Here is an 18,246-nt window from a genome sequence, read left to right on the forward strand (position 1 = left end):
CGTGGCATCTTGTTTAGATTTATGGATGTGAAACATTTCGTGTGAGAATTATATGCAAGTTCTCTTAATAAAAATTTAATTTCATAACCGATTGTAAGTATATGTCACTATATGTGACGAAGAGTGGATTTATTTTTTGTATACGTATGCTGTTCTTTTTTTTCATTTTTGTTAACATATTATTTCATTATTAAGAAAGATAAATAATAATATAAAAAGTAGTTTTATAAGAAATTCGATCTATTTCTTTTTATAGGTGTTATATGAGATTATCCTTTTGCATATCTGTTAGCCTGTTATTTTGCTATTTTATCATTAACACATTGACTGCCATATTAATCATCATTGACTAGCGTTGATTGGCGTTACTAAATTCAAAAAAATATATAAAAATTGTAAAAAATAACATTTGTATTTCTATAAATATAATTAACACTTCAATTGACATATAAGACTCAAATCTAGATGTGATGCATAAAATTCGCAAGAGTTCTGTCATTCGTTTTTTTTATTTAAATTATATTAAAAAATAATTTTATTAAATATTTATAAAGTTAGTTAAGACATTACACATTATCAAATAATATAATTATCAAACTCTTTGTGCATAAAAATGGTTTGTATCAATTTCAACGTTTCAAGATATAAAAAAGATATAAAAAGATTTCAAAGATATAAAAAAATAAGCGCATTTTCGCATTTTTATACTTTCATTATGCATTAGAGAAATAGAATATAATTTAAAAAATTACATTCAATAAAAAATTAAAAAGTAGGAGAAGTTAAGTATAAATAAAGTGGTATAAATAAATAATCAATTTATTACCTTCCTCGCCTACTTTTTTATACTCATTAAAGATGGATAGGTTGTGGATATTTATCGTTTTAAAAAATGAGTTGCAGTGTGCACAAATTTGGCAAACTTGATTTAAAGTAGTAAATGTATTACATAACATTTTGTATAATATAGTCAATTATATTATATTGTATAATATCAATCAATTATGTTGTATAATATTTTATCGAAATATTTAATAGTAAAAGCATTTTGATATTGTCGGAAAGACAAGTGATTTCGGCATTCAACGTGTTAAAAAATAATTAAAAAAATAAAATTATAAAAATAAAATTATTTTTATAAAAAATTATTTGTTTTCGTTGTTGTCATGTGTATATTGTTCTTGTTTCATATATCTATTAGAATTAATTAAAATATTATTTTATCATTTTATTGTCATTAAAAAATAAATAATAAGACAAAAAACGAAACGATTTTTATAATAATCTCAATCTATTTCTTATATCATTATGTGTACATTATTTGTACATTACTTTTTTGTATCAGATCTGTTATAATATTTTTTCGTTAGAGGTGTGTGAATAGTTCGAATTCGAGTCGAATTGAATCTACTGCGTTTCGATTTGTTTCCTAATTAGAAAGATTCGAATTTGAATAGTTCGAGAATTTTGAATCATCGATGATTTGATTTCGAATCTATCGTTTATTTTGATTGTTTTATTTATATGTATCTCCCTTGCAATCAATCTTGTTAACGTATATCAATTTTTGTGTCTGATTGTTTGCCAATTTTTAAAATTTGTCTTTTATTTCTAAATCTGGTAGACTATTCTAAAAATTTGGGTACACGATAGATACAATCATCTTTGTAAATTTGTTTCAATTGATTTGTTTGTATCATGATTTAATAGAATTTAGAACAAATTTTGAAACTGTTCCATTATATATTTTTCTAATAAAGTGCACTAAAATATTATTACACTTTGATAGTAACATTATAATTTGTATGATGTTTATTAATATAATATTTAATGCCTATAATATCAATTTTTATTGAGCACATTATTTTTGGTAATTATAATATTTTCTAAAACTCTTGTAATTAACCCTATTAATCAGATTAATCAGAGAATGATGTATCTTATGCAATTTTTTATATTGCTTTTTTATAATATAAAAATAATTTCAAGATTTGATTTTTCAAAAAAACTTTAACTACCCATAGATATGATGAGCCTGTATGGGTATTTTTTTGTATTATTCTCAACGTAAGAGTATACGAAAGTCTAAAAAGGATACTTGGTACCCTCGTGCGGCTAACTCAAAGTTATCGATGTTTTGGATATCTTTTTATTTTTCAAATGTATGTTTATTGGGTTCCAGGTAGTATAAACGTAAGTGCATGAAATTGTAGAACTAAAAAAAAGTTATTTAATTGTAATATATACACATTATTACATGCATTGTCATATTCTTTCGCCTTTATCTAACGCGCGAACTGTGAAACTTCCAGAACTCTCTTCAAGGTCTATGCTCCTTAGCCTTTAATCACACTAGAGGGTCTGAGCGACCCTTTATGATATTTCGAATGCTTGCTGTGTGAAGACGGAATGAGATAGGAGGTTCGGACCAAGGGGTAAAAAAAGTTGGAAATCTCCTCTTTCGATTAATATGGTTGATCAACTTTATTGGTTATTCGAACGGCATGGCAGCAAAGTTTTATTGGGGTCTGTGGGATCACATTGTGTGTGACTGTAACTTTTTTATGGAAAATCTTATATAAAAAAATTGGACAAAACACGTTTGAACAGGTCTGTTCGTGTATGTTAGTCGCATATATTCTGTCTAAAGGTAGAATACTACTAGTGCTGTGGAAAAGAGGGTTTCTGCGCAGAGTCCAAAATATATTATGAAACACATCAATGTCCAATTTTAAACACTTTTGAGTTAATCAAAAATATCTTATATTTGCCTTGCTATATAATTATACTTTTTAATAGAAATGATAATGACATAATTTTTTTGAAAGTACGACTTTTTAGATAAAACGCCATATTGTAAAGTCCTTAAAAGTTTTTTGTTGCAATAATATGATTTTTTTTTTATAGAAAAGTGGATTTTTATACATTCAAAAATACCTCATTCTTCTTATTATATAATTATACTTTTTAAAAGAAAGGACATAATTTTTTCTTAAAAGTATAACTCTTTAACTTTAAAATATTATTTTTTAAAGTTCCTCAAAGTTTTTTTGTTGCAAAGATATAATTTGTGAAAGAAAAAGTGGATATTTGAACAATTTTTTATTTTCGCTTAATGGCTTTTCCTTTGTAACTTCACAATACGAGTAAATCATTTTTCGGCAGTACTAATTGTGTAGTCATATTTTTGATATTCTAAGCTTTCACTTGAAGAAAAAGATTATTGAAAAATATTGATTGAAACCAAAGGTATAGCTTCTCCAAATTAAAAAAGTCTTTCGAACCGGAAAATGAATTAATGTAATGATCCGGATCGATATTATGTGTTTAAGAATTAATTGTGTATATATGTACATGATGCGTCTGGAAAGTAATATCAGTGATTTTTTTACAAAAAATTTATCTTGAACTTTTCAATTCAACTCATCAAAATGCTTTAAAATAGGCTTCTCTTGAGTTGACACATCGATTCCAGCGAGTTTTCCAGATATCGAATGCGTCACGGTAGGCCATCTTCGGAATATCCTTTAATATCGCGCTGCAAGCTACTTTGATCCCCTAAAATGCTTGCCTTTCATGGGTCCCGCAACATTGTCTAAAAAGTTGGGCTCATCTTCGCACATGTCCAAATTTTCCTGACACGTTTCAACTCGGCGCAATTTTTGGCCATCAGTTAGCACTTTTGGTACATCTTTGCGCACACCTTCCGCATGTGCAGATTGTTCGTAACGATCTCATGAACGATAGTTTTTGGTATGTCTAATAATTGTCGTCATCAAAGACCGTCGATCGAGTGTCCGTTTAGTGTCATAGTTATTAGAGCATTTTGGAACAATTAAGAAATTAACAACAAAGCAGCTTGCACCGCGGCTTTAAAGGACATTCCGGAGACGCCCTACCGTGACGCATTCAATGCCTGGAAAACTCGCTGGAGTCGATGTGTCAAGAGGAGCCTATTTTGAAACATTTTGATGTTGTACCGAAAAGTTCAATAAATTCTTTGTAAAAAAAATACGGACATTACTTTCCGAACGCACCATGTATACATATTGTATATATATAACATTTATTACAACACTTTATCATTTAAAATTGTTCAAATAATAAAATTTCGTTTATTAATTGTAAAATCATGAATAATATAAGACCGAGAACAAACTATTTTTTTGTTTTTCAAATTACAATTTATTTTAATTTTGACAACCAAGATAGAGTTACCGCTAACTGTATCTTGGCTGTCAAGATTAAAAAAAATTGTAATTCGAAAAACCAAAGAATAGCTCGTTTTCGGCCTTATATATTATTCATTATTTATTAATATGAGCGTAAAAAGATTGACATAAAATCTTGATTTGTTGATTTTTCAAAAGTATCGGTTTTCAATATTTCAAATAATTAATCTTTTTTGAATGATTTATATCGTACTATTTTTTTTTTTTTGTTAGTCCAAAGAGATTAATTGAAGAACCTCACTTATTTTTTTTTGTATCAAGTTAAAATAAAAAATTTTGAGTTTTTTAAATTCAAAGATTTTAAATTAATTTTTTGTAAAATTTTGCAACGCAATTTCTTTAAACAATTGTAATTTCTTGAAAATAAAATATTTAATAATTACTATAGTATAGGGGAGCGAGCTCCGATCACCTTGACCTTCATATACTTATGTTGTCAAGGTCATCATCCTGAGTAATCTTCAGGTTTTAGTTGGCGCTTGTAATTTGTTAAAAAATTATTAAGAAAATAAGTTTAGCAATAGACTGTTTATCTTAACGTTATAATTTTAGTCATCTTCACTATTTATTGTAACATCATCATTATTATTAATAGAACGTAACCATTATTTCAAAAAATTTATACGATTATGGTATTGAACTTGCCGTTTAAATACAAATTCATGTAATTAATGATCATAAGTGATAATATTGATAAAATTGATTCCATAGCGTGAAATTCCAATTGGAAGGAGTGGGGCAGGCTTCGCTTTGCGTGGAAAGTAAATACTTGGGGGGGGGGGGGCTTTGGTTCTTCCCCGCAATCCCCGATTGTTCTAATCCAGTCCAACTCCAAATTTTGCTTTGTGGCCACACACTTATGATCACAGGATTGAGTTAAAATAGTCAGAGAAGGGGTGCAGGAGAGTGGCTCGATCCAAGCATTTACTTTTCACGCAACAGACTTCAGATGAACTTAGTTTGCTATGAAATACATATTTACATTGTTAACTTTATTTGTTACTTTTTAACGAACAACGAGTGCCGACTAAAACCTTCTGAAGGTTACTCAGGATAATGACCTTGATAACATCAAGGTCAAAGTCAAGATGATTGGACCTAGATTCTCTATACTATAGTCGGTTCACTGTAACAATATAGCGCGAACAAAAATTCGTCCGTTTCGCGCACGTTCTCATACAAAAGGAGAACGCCTCCCACTCAGGCATGTATACTTCCCTCTTTACAGTGGGTAAAATGAGACCATCGACTTGGCATATCGATATTAATTTTTGAGATGCTATTAAAGAATAAATTAATAGATTAAATTCACAAAAGGACATTGAGTATCTCGACGATTCTTTGTGTTTATCTCATAAACTTTAAATGAAATTTTTTTTACATTGTTTTGTATATTATTATTATTATTATTGTAATACTCAATTATAAACGATCTTTAATAAAAATATGTTTGTATTATGAATTTAACTATTTCATAAATCATAGACATTCAATCGTGTAATTTAAATATGTATATTACGATTTCGATTTAATCATACTAAAATGTAGAGATTATTTAACTAATCAATTTTTTAACAATAAGCGCAAACCCGAGCGTATCATGTTTATGTATACAGTACTGATTGTGAGTAAGGCGCTACGACATCTAACTGTAGCGCTTATCAAACCATTTCTGACACATTCACTTCTTCAACGTTGCGAACGGTATTGAGTGTACAAATTGAAAGTTTCTTAGATTATACAGACACTCCCGAAGTTCAAGATTCTCGCGATTTTTGTTGGCAAAATATAAAATGGCCAAACCAAAAAAATGCTTACTATGTCCGTCTAACCTTGATCGAAAAATATCATATAAGTATTTGAAATGTGCCAAACCGATGTGTAAGCAACTGCAAAAATTTGTTGCAAATATTCCATTTAAATAAATAATAATAAAGTATATTATACTGTATTTGATGTTTTTTCAAGTTTTATAATTGAAAATTAATGATTTATTCTAACAATTCATCTTTTCTTACGCTGAGAAACCACCTAACTTCACTTTGTAGAATAAATATATGTTTTTAAAATAATCGAAATAACAATATTTTTCTCTTAAAGTACGTTCAATTACTTTTCAAAATCTGTTAGAAAAATATTTCTAACGGTTTTCCTTTTGAAACTATGAATTTTAAAAGAAAAACAGTTTTCTTCTTTCCTGAATATTTCAAATATATTCAATTTTTGGATTTTTGCACCTATTTATTTTTCTTCTTGACCTTCTGATGTATCGATTAAAAATAAAATGTTTTAAATTCTATGCATTACATATAAAGATAGATGCAATTCAAAATGACGTACACCTATGTGTAGCAAAATATCGAATCCGCTATAGTGTACCAGCTGAGGGTTAATTTTGGGAGTTTGTAACACAAAGGCTTAATAGGCTCTTTCAAAGAGTTCATTCATTTGTTTTTATTTCTTTTAGATTTTATTTCTTTTAGATTTTATTTCTTTTAAACTGGTGATCCGTTTCGCCTCCAATGCTGAAATCGGACAATTTTCTTTTCTTGATGTTTTTTTTTGTTACGCAATAAAAAATCATGTTTATATATTATTTTATTATATAAAATTCAAGTTAAAAATGTAAAGATAAAGAATTTACAGTTAAATTTTATAACAAAACTAGTTTTTTAAATTATTTTTTGCCTATGAAAAATATTGATCCGATTTGTCTCGATCTATCCTATTATGGTTCAAATATATAGCATGTCAAAGTTACAGAGTTTCACAGTTCCTGGCATGGCAGGGGAGGCAACTAAGAATAAATGTGATAATCTAGGTTGATTTTTTCATCTATTAAAAAGAATTTGCAATATTATTAAAAATACTTCATTGCCTTTAAATTAACGCCTAATATAAATCTGAGAAAATTTGATTCGATTCGTATTTGACTCAAAGAGATTCAACGTGAAAATTTCAAATTCTATTCAATTCAATTTCAAACATGTCATCAAAGATTCGATTCGACTTCATAAATGCTTGATTCGCACACCTTTATATTTCACCATTTCAATGTCATTAAAAGTTGAATAATACAAAATGCGAGAAAGAAAGAGAAGATTGTAATGGCAGATTTAACAATGTGTTTGCAAAACACGTACAATGTCTTACTAACATTACATATCAATCTATTAACACTTAACAATTCACTAACTATAGAAACGAATACAGAAACAAGAAGCGTTCATGCAGCTAATGTAGATGATACTGGCGATGTATGGGCATGAAGCTAAATCGCATTGTACTGGATGTTTATAAGATGCAAGGGAGAAAGAACGCATGGATCGAAGCCGTTCGATCGAACACTTTGGGTGGACGAAGAGGTAACAGAAGCGTGTATAATCCATTACCGGCGGGCTCGATAGCGTATTATCCATGGTAGCCGTAGTAGTAGTCCATCGGCTAGAGTGCAAGCAGCGAATGCAGTGAGTGCGGTAGACACTCACCGGTCGAGCTGGCGTTCTGATTGTACTGATTGAGGCTCGCCGCATGATAGGGCTGCGTGGGACTGCAGGTTGGCCTGGCGCCGTACCCCAAATGAAGGGGCTCGTAGCTCGGTGGTCGCGCGACGCCGCACGAATAGCCGTTGTCCCGTTGCTGGAGGCACGCACCAGGGCTTGGTCCAACGGTCATGCCCACGGTCATGCCCATCGGGCTCATGCCGCTCCCGGCGGACAACGAGGACATGCTACTCGTCGTGTGCTGATTCTGCTGACTGGCGCCCGACATTGTGAAGCTCGGCATCGACGTCATCGGACTGCAACAGAGAAAAACGATTTCGAACGTGTGTTCGCGCAATTCCGGCCGTTCCACTGCGCAAAGAATTATTTTCAGTGGAAATGGTTACATAATACACTCTGTTATATAACAGTTATATTGCTAAGGTGGGAAATCGTAACTAACAGTTTTATGACTGTAACTTGCTGGGTATATATAAACACAGATATAATTCAACTGGAATTTAATTTTTTACTTAATAATATAACTGATATATGACGAATGTATTACATAACAGTTACATTGTTAAGAAATTATAATTAGTAGTTATATAATTGTAACTTGACGTTTATAATTATATATTTTTTTATATACAATTATTATTCTCTAGAAACAACTCTTTGCGAAGTGCGAAAAAGAACGACTACATAAATTTTTGTATTAATTTAATACAAGATAAAAGTACAATAATATAAATATTATGTAAAAAATGAACACAAAAATGTGTTTGATATTATTTAGAGGCAAATTGTAGAAACATATTTTTTTAATAATTACAATTTATAAGATGATGTACATTTTATTCATTTATCTTAGAATTTACGTTTCAAAACTACATTATTTTTATGTTATTTGTTACTTTATATATAAATTGTGTTAGTTTAATACCAGGAAAAAGTAAATATCAATTTAACACAAAATATTCAAATAATACAATCACATTATGTTAAATTAAAAAGTTAAGAAGACTCCAATAAATCGAAAAATAAAATATTTTTCAACATTATGTAAAATTTTTTTCTCCTATATCTGCAAAAGTGCATGTTAAATCGATAATCGTATCTCTCGAAAGTCTTAAAAATTGTTATTGACGCTTTTCTGTAAATTCTGTAATGCTGATTGGTTCTCTCGCTGTGTTTATTTTGTGAACTGTTGTAATCGTGAAGATCGCATTTTGACAGTTATGTGTATTAAGGATTAATAGTGTAACATTTTTTGATAACTTGTAGGAAATTAGGTAATATCCAAAGCTCTGTAGCGCGCGCCTGTTTTGTCTAGTGTTTCAAGAAATACATAACGTAAATTTTAGAAATTAGATACATAATGTGTTTCTATTTCAAAAATTTCTTAAAGAGAAGTATAAAACAATATTTTGTAATTATTTTGAAAATTTTTTGATTAAACTTTAAACACATTTTTCAAAGTCACGATAACTTAAACATTATTTATCCGATCAATTTGAAATTTTACAGCAATAACATTTGGTATCGAAAACTTTCTCCCGTTTTTAATTTTTTTTTAACTTATCACAAAAATATTTTTCGCAAAATTACATCTTTTAAGTTCAAATGTGTGTAGTTTTGCAAAAAATACAATTTTTAAAAATTTGCTTCGTGAATGACAAATGTAACGAAAAAAAGTTGAAAAATTATTTACTTTCTAATTTGCTATGTAGAATTGTGTGTATTATTTAGAATGCTGTTGTTCATTAGTTTTTATATTTATTCTAATTTTGCATTTTACTTTTTTAAAATGAAAATACATATTTTCAAAGTAGAAATACATTATTTATCTATCTCTTTAAATGAAAGTTTGGGTTGGAAAAATCTCTCTTATTTTTTAATTTGCTAGGATTTTATAATCCCTTACCTCGGGTATGTTAAAAATTCAACAGAAAAATTTTAACAAGGATCGTTTTTAATATAAATACAAAACGTTTTTTTACTGTGCTGTTATTCATTTGAGTGCCACGCAGTGTGCTGCTTATTTTTCGTTGTCGAAAAATGTCAGCATAATGTAGCAGGTGTACTGATAATGCGCTCAGCTTTTACTCAATTCTTAGGATTCAATTAGGCTTTACAAATCAAACGTTTTCTTTCAATTGATTAAAAATGAGTAAACAAAAAATAAATATTTAATAAATTTTGTTTTTATTTTTGTAAAACCTTTCATAGCACTTTTCGATATAGAACAAGAGAAGCACGAATGTGTTACCTTGGTATTTCGTTTTTACAATGATTTTTACGATCATCTTTGGTACTCTCAAATAATTAGGAGTTAAGTCACGAATTGTGTCTCTGACAAGACAAAAGATAATAGAGAATCTCGTAGCCAGATAAAATAAAATATTATCATGTGTCTTGACGATCAAATTGGCTTAACCAGCTAACTAAGCTTATGCCAGCCACTAAATGTAGGGAGATTCACGTTTAAACTCTGATTGAGGTAATATTTTTCGTAACAAATTCTTTACAGTTTTCTGGGTGAGATGGGGAGATCTTATTATATAGATCTCCCCATCAACATATTGTAGATGCTATTGTTAGCATATTAGTATTATTAAATTGATTAATCAATTTAATATTATGAAATTACTATTCTGTTTTAATTTAAGGGAATGCTAAGATCACGCGAATTCTCAACATTTATATCATTTGAAAATCTTCGAATTTAGCTTAATTTACAAAATATCAAAAGCTTTTTCTAGAATTGAAATATGCAACCAAAAAAAAACACTATCAATGATGTATTATTTTACAAGAAAATCGAACAAAAAATTAAAACATCGTTAAAAGTTCACTCAGACAGCTGTCACCTGAATTAACTTAAAGCGATGCTGGAATAGTCTGTATGCGCAAATTTTAATCAATAGATCTTTTTATTGACGGATTGTAAAATCCTCTTGCAGAATCAAAGTATAGACAATAACAAAGTTTGCAGACTGCAATTTGATATAAAAAATACGAAAAAAAATTATGAAAGTATAGTTTTGTTAGAAAACATTTGCTGCGTATAAAAATTTGAGACTTTGTATATAAAATAATAAACATCCCAGTCGATACAAATCATTGTTATATTATAACTATAATACATTACATAGCATATTGTATTTTTAACTATAAAATTTTAACATAGATATGATATAACGATGATTTTTGTCAATTGGGGCGTGAATTACAACAAAAAACGATACTGCGCTTCTAGAATGAGCCTAGAATCTTTAGTATAAGATAAATAATTTGAAAATTTTATGTGTAAATTGGTGTGCGGAATCAGTTTGAAAAGTAATTGTATAACGTGGTAGTTGAAAAATCTTGCATTAGATAACGCTAAAATTAAAGAACATGATATATTCAATGCGTTTGACAAAGAGTGCTAGCCTGGCTTTAACACTATTTCCCTTACCGTTCTGTATGCGACAGCGTGCCGCTCGATTTTTACTTGAAAAAAAGAATCTGTAATACTGACGTCGAGAAAGTTCGGTTTTAGATTTAACATCTCCTTAAGAGTTATGTTTTTGTAAAATTTAGCTGTTAGGGAAATCAGGAAAATCGTAGAAGAGTTAGAGAATTAAAAAATGGTTAAGGAAATAAGGGAAAAAGTCAAGGAATAAAAAAAGTTATTAACCTAATAACTTTAAAAATCTTTTTCGTAGAGCAGATTACACTTTTTATTCAGAATCAACATTGCTACCTTTGAAATTTCGTGCTGTTAGATGGCTAAATAACAAACAAGTAATTAATTGATATATTGCCATTAATAATTCAGAAAAGTACGTAGAAAAATAAAAAACTAGAGACATGCTTATTTACAAAGTAGTTCTCGATGCTATCTCAATAATAAATTCATAAATGCTAGTTAGCATTTTTTTCTTTCAAGGTATTGTTCATATTTTGGGATCATTCTTGATTGAATTCCAAACAGATAATACCAATAGTTCCTTTTTCATATTTCTTTTTAATAGATAAAATGAAAGATTTTATGATAATATTCGTCCAAAATGAAGTTTTGGAGAATATTAAAGATAATAAAAAAATTGATCTCAACAACAATAACAATAATCTTGTTTTTCTTAAATATATTAAATCAGATTATTCAGTTCATGCTCAGCTGCGTAAAGTAAAAGGTTTTTCAAAGTTAGAAATTTAAAAGTATTCAAATATGAATGTAAGTTAATGTTAAAAACTATTTGCTTAAAACTGTTGGAAAAATGCACACATTATGTAAAGTTTTTGTGCTCCTACTTTCTTAGCAAGGTTTTGTATTTCCTGTTTAAAACAATTAGAATTTTCCCTAAAGTTATTTCTCGAAGATAATTGGTTATCTAGCAAGGAATGTGATAAGATTGAAAAACAGTTTGAAAAAAAAGTTTATATACAATCATATATAATTATATAAAAATATATATAATTATACATGGAATTTGATTATTTATATACAATATGATCGTATATGATGACTTATAACTATATATAACTATAATATATGAGTACGTATACATATACGTTTTTATGTGTTTATAATTATATAAGATCATATACAAGCATATATAAAGTGTCTGTAATCATATATGAGTATATATATCACATATGTTATATATATTCATATATGAGTAAATATGATTACAAATAATTATACATATATGACGTCATGTATGATTATATACAAGGTGTCTGACAATTAATGATAAATCTTTCGCATGCAGATAGAATGGATCAAACTGACAATAAGTCGAAAAGTCCTGTACCACTTTGCAATCTGCGCAATAGTTAACGAGTTATAAATTAATAAAGAATTAATCACGTACGTAACGCTGCTCCCCCCCCCCACCTCCACTCTCATAATCGTGAATATTTTCCATCATTCTTATCAAGTAAACTCCCACCCTGAGCGCTTAGTAATCACAATCGCGCGCTTGGATTTGGCGATGCGCGGGATTAATTCGGATACTTTAATAATTTATAACTCGTTAACTATTGGGGAGATCGCAAAGTGGTACAGGACATTTCGACTCAGTTTGGTCCATTCTATCTACATGCAAGAGATTTATCATTAATTGTCAGACACCCTGTATAAATGGCCAAATTCCATATATAATTATATATATTTTTATACAATTATATTTGATTATATATAAACTTTTTCTTCGGGAGTTTATTAAAAAATTATTATTGTCTATTTCAAAAAGGTTTCAATGAATTGTTGAGGAGTACAAGAGAAAGAATCAAAGAACTGAATATTTTTGAAGATGTTCTTAATGATAACTCTACTTCTAATAAACTTCAGATATTTATGAATAAAATATTTATTCTTAGTTATGGAAATGTATTTATTGAGAGAAGGTTTTCATTAAATAAAAAGAGTGAAATAGAGAATCAATTATTGCACAAAGACAATTAATCATGCAATTTAAACTGCGGATGGTTTAGACAAAGTTGAAATTAACAAAAAAATTATAATTATGGCGCGAAATTCTTATCAAGAATATTCCAAAGCATTAAAGAAACAAAAGAGATTCTTTATCTCAATAGAAATAAAGAAAACGAGAAATTCGAAAAAAACTACTAAAGCGACACTAAACCTAAGGCCGACGTCGGTATTATAGATTCTTTTTTTGGGCGAGAGTTGAGCGGCACGCGGTCGCGCTTTGGGGCGAAGGGTAAAGAAAATAGCGCTAAGACCAGACAAGCAGGCTAGTGCTCTTTGTACAACATACTCATGAATATATCATCTGCCCTTATTCTTTGATTTTAGCGCCATCTATCATGGTACTCAAAAACTAATCTTCTTTTATTTCTATAGATACAAGTGTTTTGTTTACCATTCTGTATCTATATTTTGCGTGCACGTACGCATACTATTTTATTCAAGTAATATCTTTTTTTATAAGCTTTCGATCTACGTCCCAATGGTTTAATGTTATTCTATCACATTGTCCGAACAGTAGTAATGTTTTGTTTTGGAAACTTGTAGAACTGTTACATTATATTATAACTAACATTATCGTGACTTGACAGTTGTACACCCATGGAATTTGATTCTGTCCATGGGGAAATTTTCTAAATTGAGAAGTCACCACTTTCTACATACTCGCAGTTTATGATTAATGTAACGACTAAAGCTTATTGGTCGTTACGTTAATCATCAACTGTAAGTATGTAGAAAGATAGCGATTTCTTAGTTTGGAAAATTTCCCCAAGGACAGAATCAAATTCCATGGGTGTACAATGTGAATGAGTGCAGATGTGAGGAATTATTAATGTAATTAAAAATTTTTTTATTGTTACTAACATGAAATTGACCTTTCTACTTAAGACTAACATATATACTTTAATTCTGTAAAAGAAATTTCAATTTTGTAAAGCCAATTTGAAGAAATTACCTTGAAAAAGAAAGAATATCAGTAATCGCTTCAATCAAGCATCTCCTTAAATAAAATAAAAGAATTTAAAATAAAGAAACTGCATATGATTTACAGATTTTAAGACATTTCAGAATTAGATGAAAAGATAAATGTTCTTTTCTTAAGGCTCCTGAATAGTCGCCGCGGTCATTATGAAATCGAGAAATCACACGTCAAAGTTCTTACGTGCCGTTTGTAAATAAAGAGAATTTAGATAAAACAAAATAATAGGATTACTTTAACACATTTATAAAAGTATGGGCCTCAAGTTTTCTTTTCCCGCTTGATAATCAGTAAATAATTGTAAAAAGCACGTAAAGTGAAATCTATTCAGATAAGAAAACACACGGACAACTGTTGAAAGAAATGCAAAATATGCTTTTACGTATAAAATTCAAAGATAACTTTATTTACGGCTCATTTTTACGAATTTGATAAATACGAGTTACATATACACAATAAAATACATAACAACGAAATGACATCTAAAATAAAATTTCATCGTCAATGTCATGTTTCACGCCTATTCTATTTTTTTCCACGATATTACGTCGCCGCCATCAACGCGGAGTTCTCGGACAACTACTCAGGAGCCTTAAAAGTTGAAAAGGTAAATGCTTCTCTCAAAATTTCCAATTAAGTTTTGTATTATAAATATTTTAAAAATGCGTTTAAAATTTTTATTTTATATTATCATTTTTGATAATAAAAATTTTGTATAATTGACAAAAAACTTAAATATTTTTCCTTTGTTTTTATTAAGTGCTTCTTTTTGGTTTTAGTCAAGGACTTTTTCTGAAATTTAGGAAAAGTCGGAATATTTTTTTTCTATTTTGCTAACAATCTTGCTTTAGACCGAGAGTAAAAGTGTGCAGTTCGAAGAATTAGAAATATATACAAAATCACATGAAATATTATTTCAGCATTAAGATTCATTAGGACCGTTATCCTCTTTTTCAATTTTCTTTATGTTATATATTTCACGGTCTTTGTGTGTGTGTGTATTATATATGTATATTGTAAAATAAAATATAGTAATTACAACAAGAGAACTTTAAAATTTTAATTAATTTTATAGTTTTTTTTTACTAGCGGCAATTCAGTCTTTTTGATTGCTAAAAACTAGCGAAGAGCGACGTGTGAAAAGGTATTTTAGCTCTTTCATATAAATAAAATAGATCGAATCATAAAATTACTTAGACAACTAATTGCAGAACCAAGCACTGAATTAGTCAAATTGCTTAAACTTTCAAGAATGAACTTTACGCCTTTGCATTTTCTCACCTGTACGAGTCGGGCATGCTGGGTATTCCGGGGTACACAGCGGTAGGTGCGAACCCATGGTGTATTCTGGGGGGCGAGGGTGGTGCCTGCGGAGGCGGCTGGCCCCCAAGTATTCCTGAGGGTGGCGGTGGTGTCGGATGGCCAGCACCCACCAGGCTCACGCCGGCAGTGTGTTGTTGTTGTTGTTGCTGCTGTTGCTGCTGCTGTGGCGGCGGTGGCGGATTATCCCTCCGTTGCGTGCGCAATTTCTCCTCACGCCGCCACTTGGCCCGCCGATTCGAAAACCAGACCTGAGTTAGTGAACGAGAAGACAGACGAAGATACAGGTCAATCGCTAGGCTACGGATAATTTTTGTATCGGCTGACAGTCGTAGATGGTTCATCACGAAAATGCGTTACTCTTTGTAAAGATCTCTTAATCACATGTTGAATTTATGCTAATTAAACATCATAAATCTTTGTGATCTTTGATTTTGGTATTTGCGACCTGTACATACACGTGGGATGACATAGAATCAAATCAGCGCTAGTCTAAATAAGAAATAAATTAATTAGAATTATAAAACTACAAGAAACACCGTTTTTTTTTTTCAGAAGCTGACAATCCTGCTCTAGACCGAGAGTAACAGTGTGCAGTTCGAAGAATTAGAAAAGTATATAAAATCACATGAAATATTATTTGAGCATTAAGATTCATTAGGACCGTTATCCTCTTTCTCGATTTTATTTATGTTATATACTTCACGGTCCTTTTGTGTGTGTGTGTGTGTGTGTGTGTGTATTATATATGTATATTGTAAAATAAAATATGGCAATTACAGCAAGACAACTTTGAAATTTAAATTGGTTTTATAGTTTTTTTTTTTACTAGCGACAATTTTGATTGCTAAAAACTAGCGATGAGCGACGTGTGAAAAAGTATTCTTACACAATTATAATCATAAGCAGCGTATTAAAAATTAAATTAATTAGTGATTTTAAAAGATTTTAAGATTAAAAAAACAGCTAATTTTCATACTAAATTAGAAAATAGAGAAAATAAATTATGAGCAAAACATCGTTTTGCAATTCAGGAACAATGACTTTAAAATCCAAATAGGGCAATCAAGATCTTCGCGTAAATTGACTACAATGAAACTCTTAATAATAAAATTCATAGATGTGATATTTCAATGATGCACCAAAGACAAATACGAATAAAAATCTTCATTCAGTCTTCATCATATTACATCTTGATGTTCAACTTGAATTACAATATTAATTTATTGTTAATAAATCAAATTTTACAGCATTAATTATTTCGAAAATTATCACACCGTTCTATCGTTTATCTTATGATTCCGATATATTTATATCAAAGAAACAGTTTTTATTATTATATAATAATATAATATTTTTGAAATTTAAGTATCTACAATTAGTTTTATAAAGCTATGAGAATGTAGAGTAGTGAGAATTGTCAAAATACAGTTACGGCAATAAGTGTGACGTAGGATATTAACATCGTTTCATTAACTATAAAATTATTAAATAACATTGAAATAGCAGAATATAATGACAAATATATTTTTTTCAGATAAACGTTTTCCTAAAATCAATAAACAATATTCTACTCTCTACACATCGTAGAGTAAAACATTCTAAAAGAGTGAAATTGAACAATTTTTTGAGTGATTTGTCATTCAAACAGAAGTAAAAATTTACTAATATAGAAAATTTACTTCTACGAGTGAAAATTAAACTTGTGCAATTGAGCATATTTCACTGTATGATTTAGTGAGTACAATACATATATAAGTCAATATAAACGGAAAGTAATACGCCAAATACGAATCGGGCATGGTTAACGGTGTGCAATAAGTGATAATCACAATGAATTACATATATAAGTATTGTTCTCACAACAACTGTAGAATATTTTAATAAAATATTCTGGAGATAAAATTGAATAAAAAATCCTGACACAAAAATCAAAGGCTATAACAGTTTTATAATCGATCAAAGATAACCATCAGTAATCGCGTAAAATTTGCGTGTTCAGACCCGTAGTACAACACGCGCATCGGTTTATCATCTATTATTGATTTTACAAATAATATTAATTTTTATAACAACTAAAATTCATAAAAACATTAATAATTGCTATTATTAGAATTATTAATTATTTAATAATTTCATGCTTTAAAAATAAGAATTTTTTGATATGAAAAGTAATTATGAAAAATAATTTATTGTTATTTTTGTATTTTTCGTATTTTGTATTTTATTTCGCTATCATCTCGGATCAGATTGTGGAAACAGAAAATCTATAAATAATCTAGAACTAAGAAACAAACTTTTATTGTTTTCACATTGTTTTTAAGGATATGGATACTTTTTACTAATTTGAGTGCGTTAAACACAAATCCTGCCTTAAAAATATTGAATTGGTTCTGATTTTTTAAAGCAACAAAAAAAATGCAAAAAACCGAGACAACATTATGACATTGTTTTAAAAACGATGTCATAATGTTGTCTGGGTTTTTTCGTCTTAAACACGATTAAAACCTTTTAATGTCTTAAGAAATGATTAAAAGATATTTTTTAGTGTTTAAGACATTTTTAGGACGTCTTTTTGGTGATTAAGACGTTTTGAGACTTCTTTTCAACATCTTTTAGAAATGCGTGTTGTCTGGAAACGTGTTTTTGATCATTTTTCAACATCTGTAGAAAAACAATGGAAGTTCCTAGAATTTTCTAGTTGAAATAAAATGAACACTTAAACTTTGCCTTTTTAGGTTACAAATC

At 29.2% G+C, this 18,246-nt stretch overlaps 1 protein-coding gene across 5 annotated transcripts in view; it reads right to left on the reverse strand.

Moving 5' to 3' along the window:
- LOC105199542 (paired box protein Pax-6) overlaps positions 1-18,246 on the reverse strand; it is a 146,255-nt gene that overhangs the window by 2,665 nt on the left and 125,344 nt on the right. For 3 of the 5 annotated variants that reach the window (XM_026139001.2, XM_026139002.2, XM_039455050.1), the window contains exons 8-9: positions 15,460-15,749; positions 7,721-8,031 (exon numbers count right to left, since the gene is read on the reverse strand). In XM_026139001.2, the coding sequence (XP_025994786.1) occupies positions 7,721-8,031; positions 15,460-15,749 (601 nt within the window). Of the gene's footprint in view, positions 1-7,624; positions 8,032-15,459; positions 15,750-18,246 lie in introns of all 5 variants that reach the window. The other 2 variants (XR_003269194.2, XM_026139003.2) reach the window with 2 other exon arrangements.

The sequence above is a fragment of the Solenopsis invicta genome, chromosome 1, assembly GCF_016802725.1.
Source record: "Solenopsis invicta isolate M01_SB chromosome 1, UNIL_Sinv_3.0, whole genome shotgun sequence".
Classification (NCBI taxonomy): Eukaryota; Metazoa; Arthropoda; class Insecta; order Hymenoptera; family Formicidae; genus Solenopsis; species Solenopsis invicta.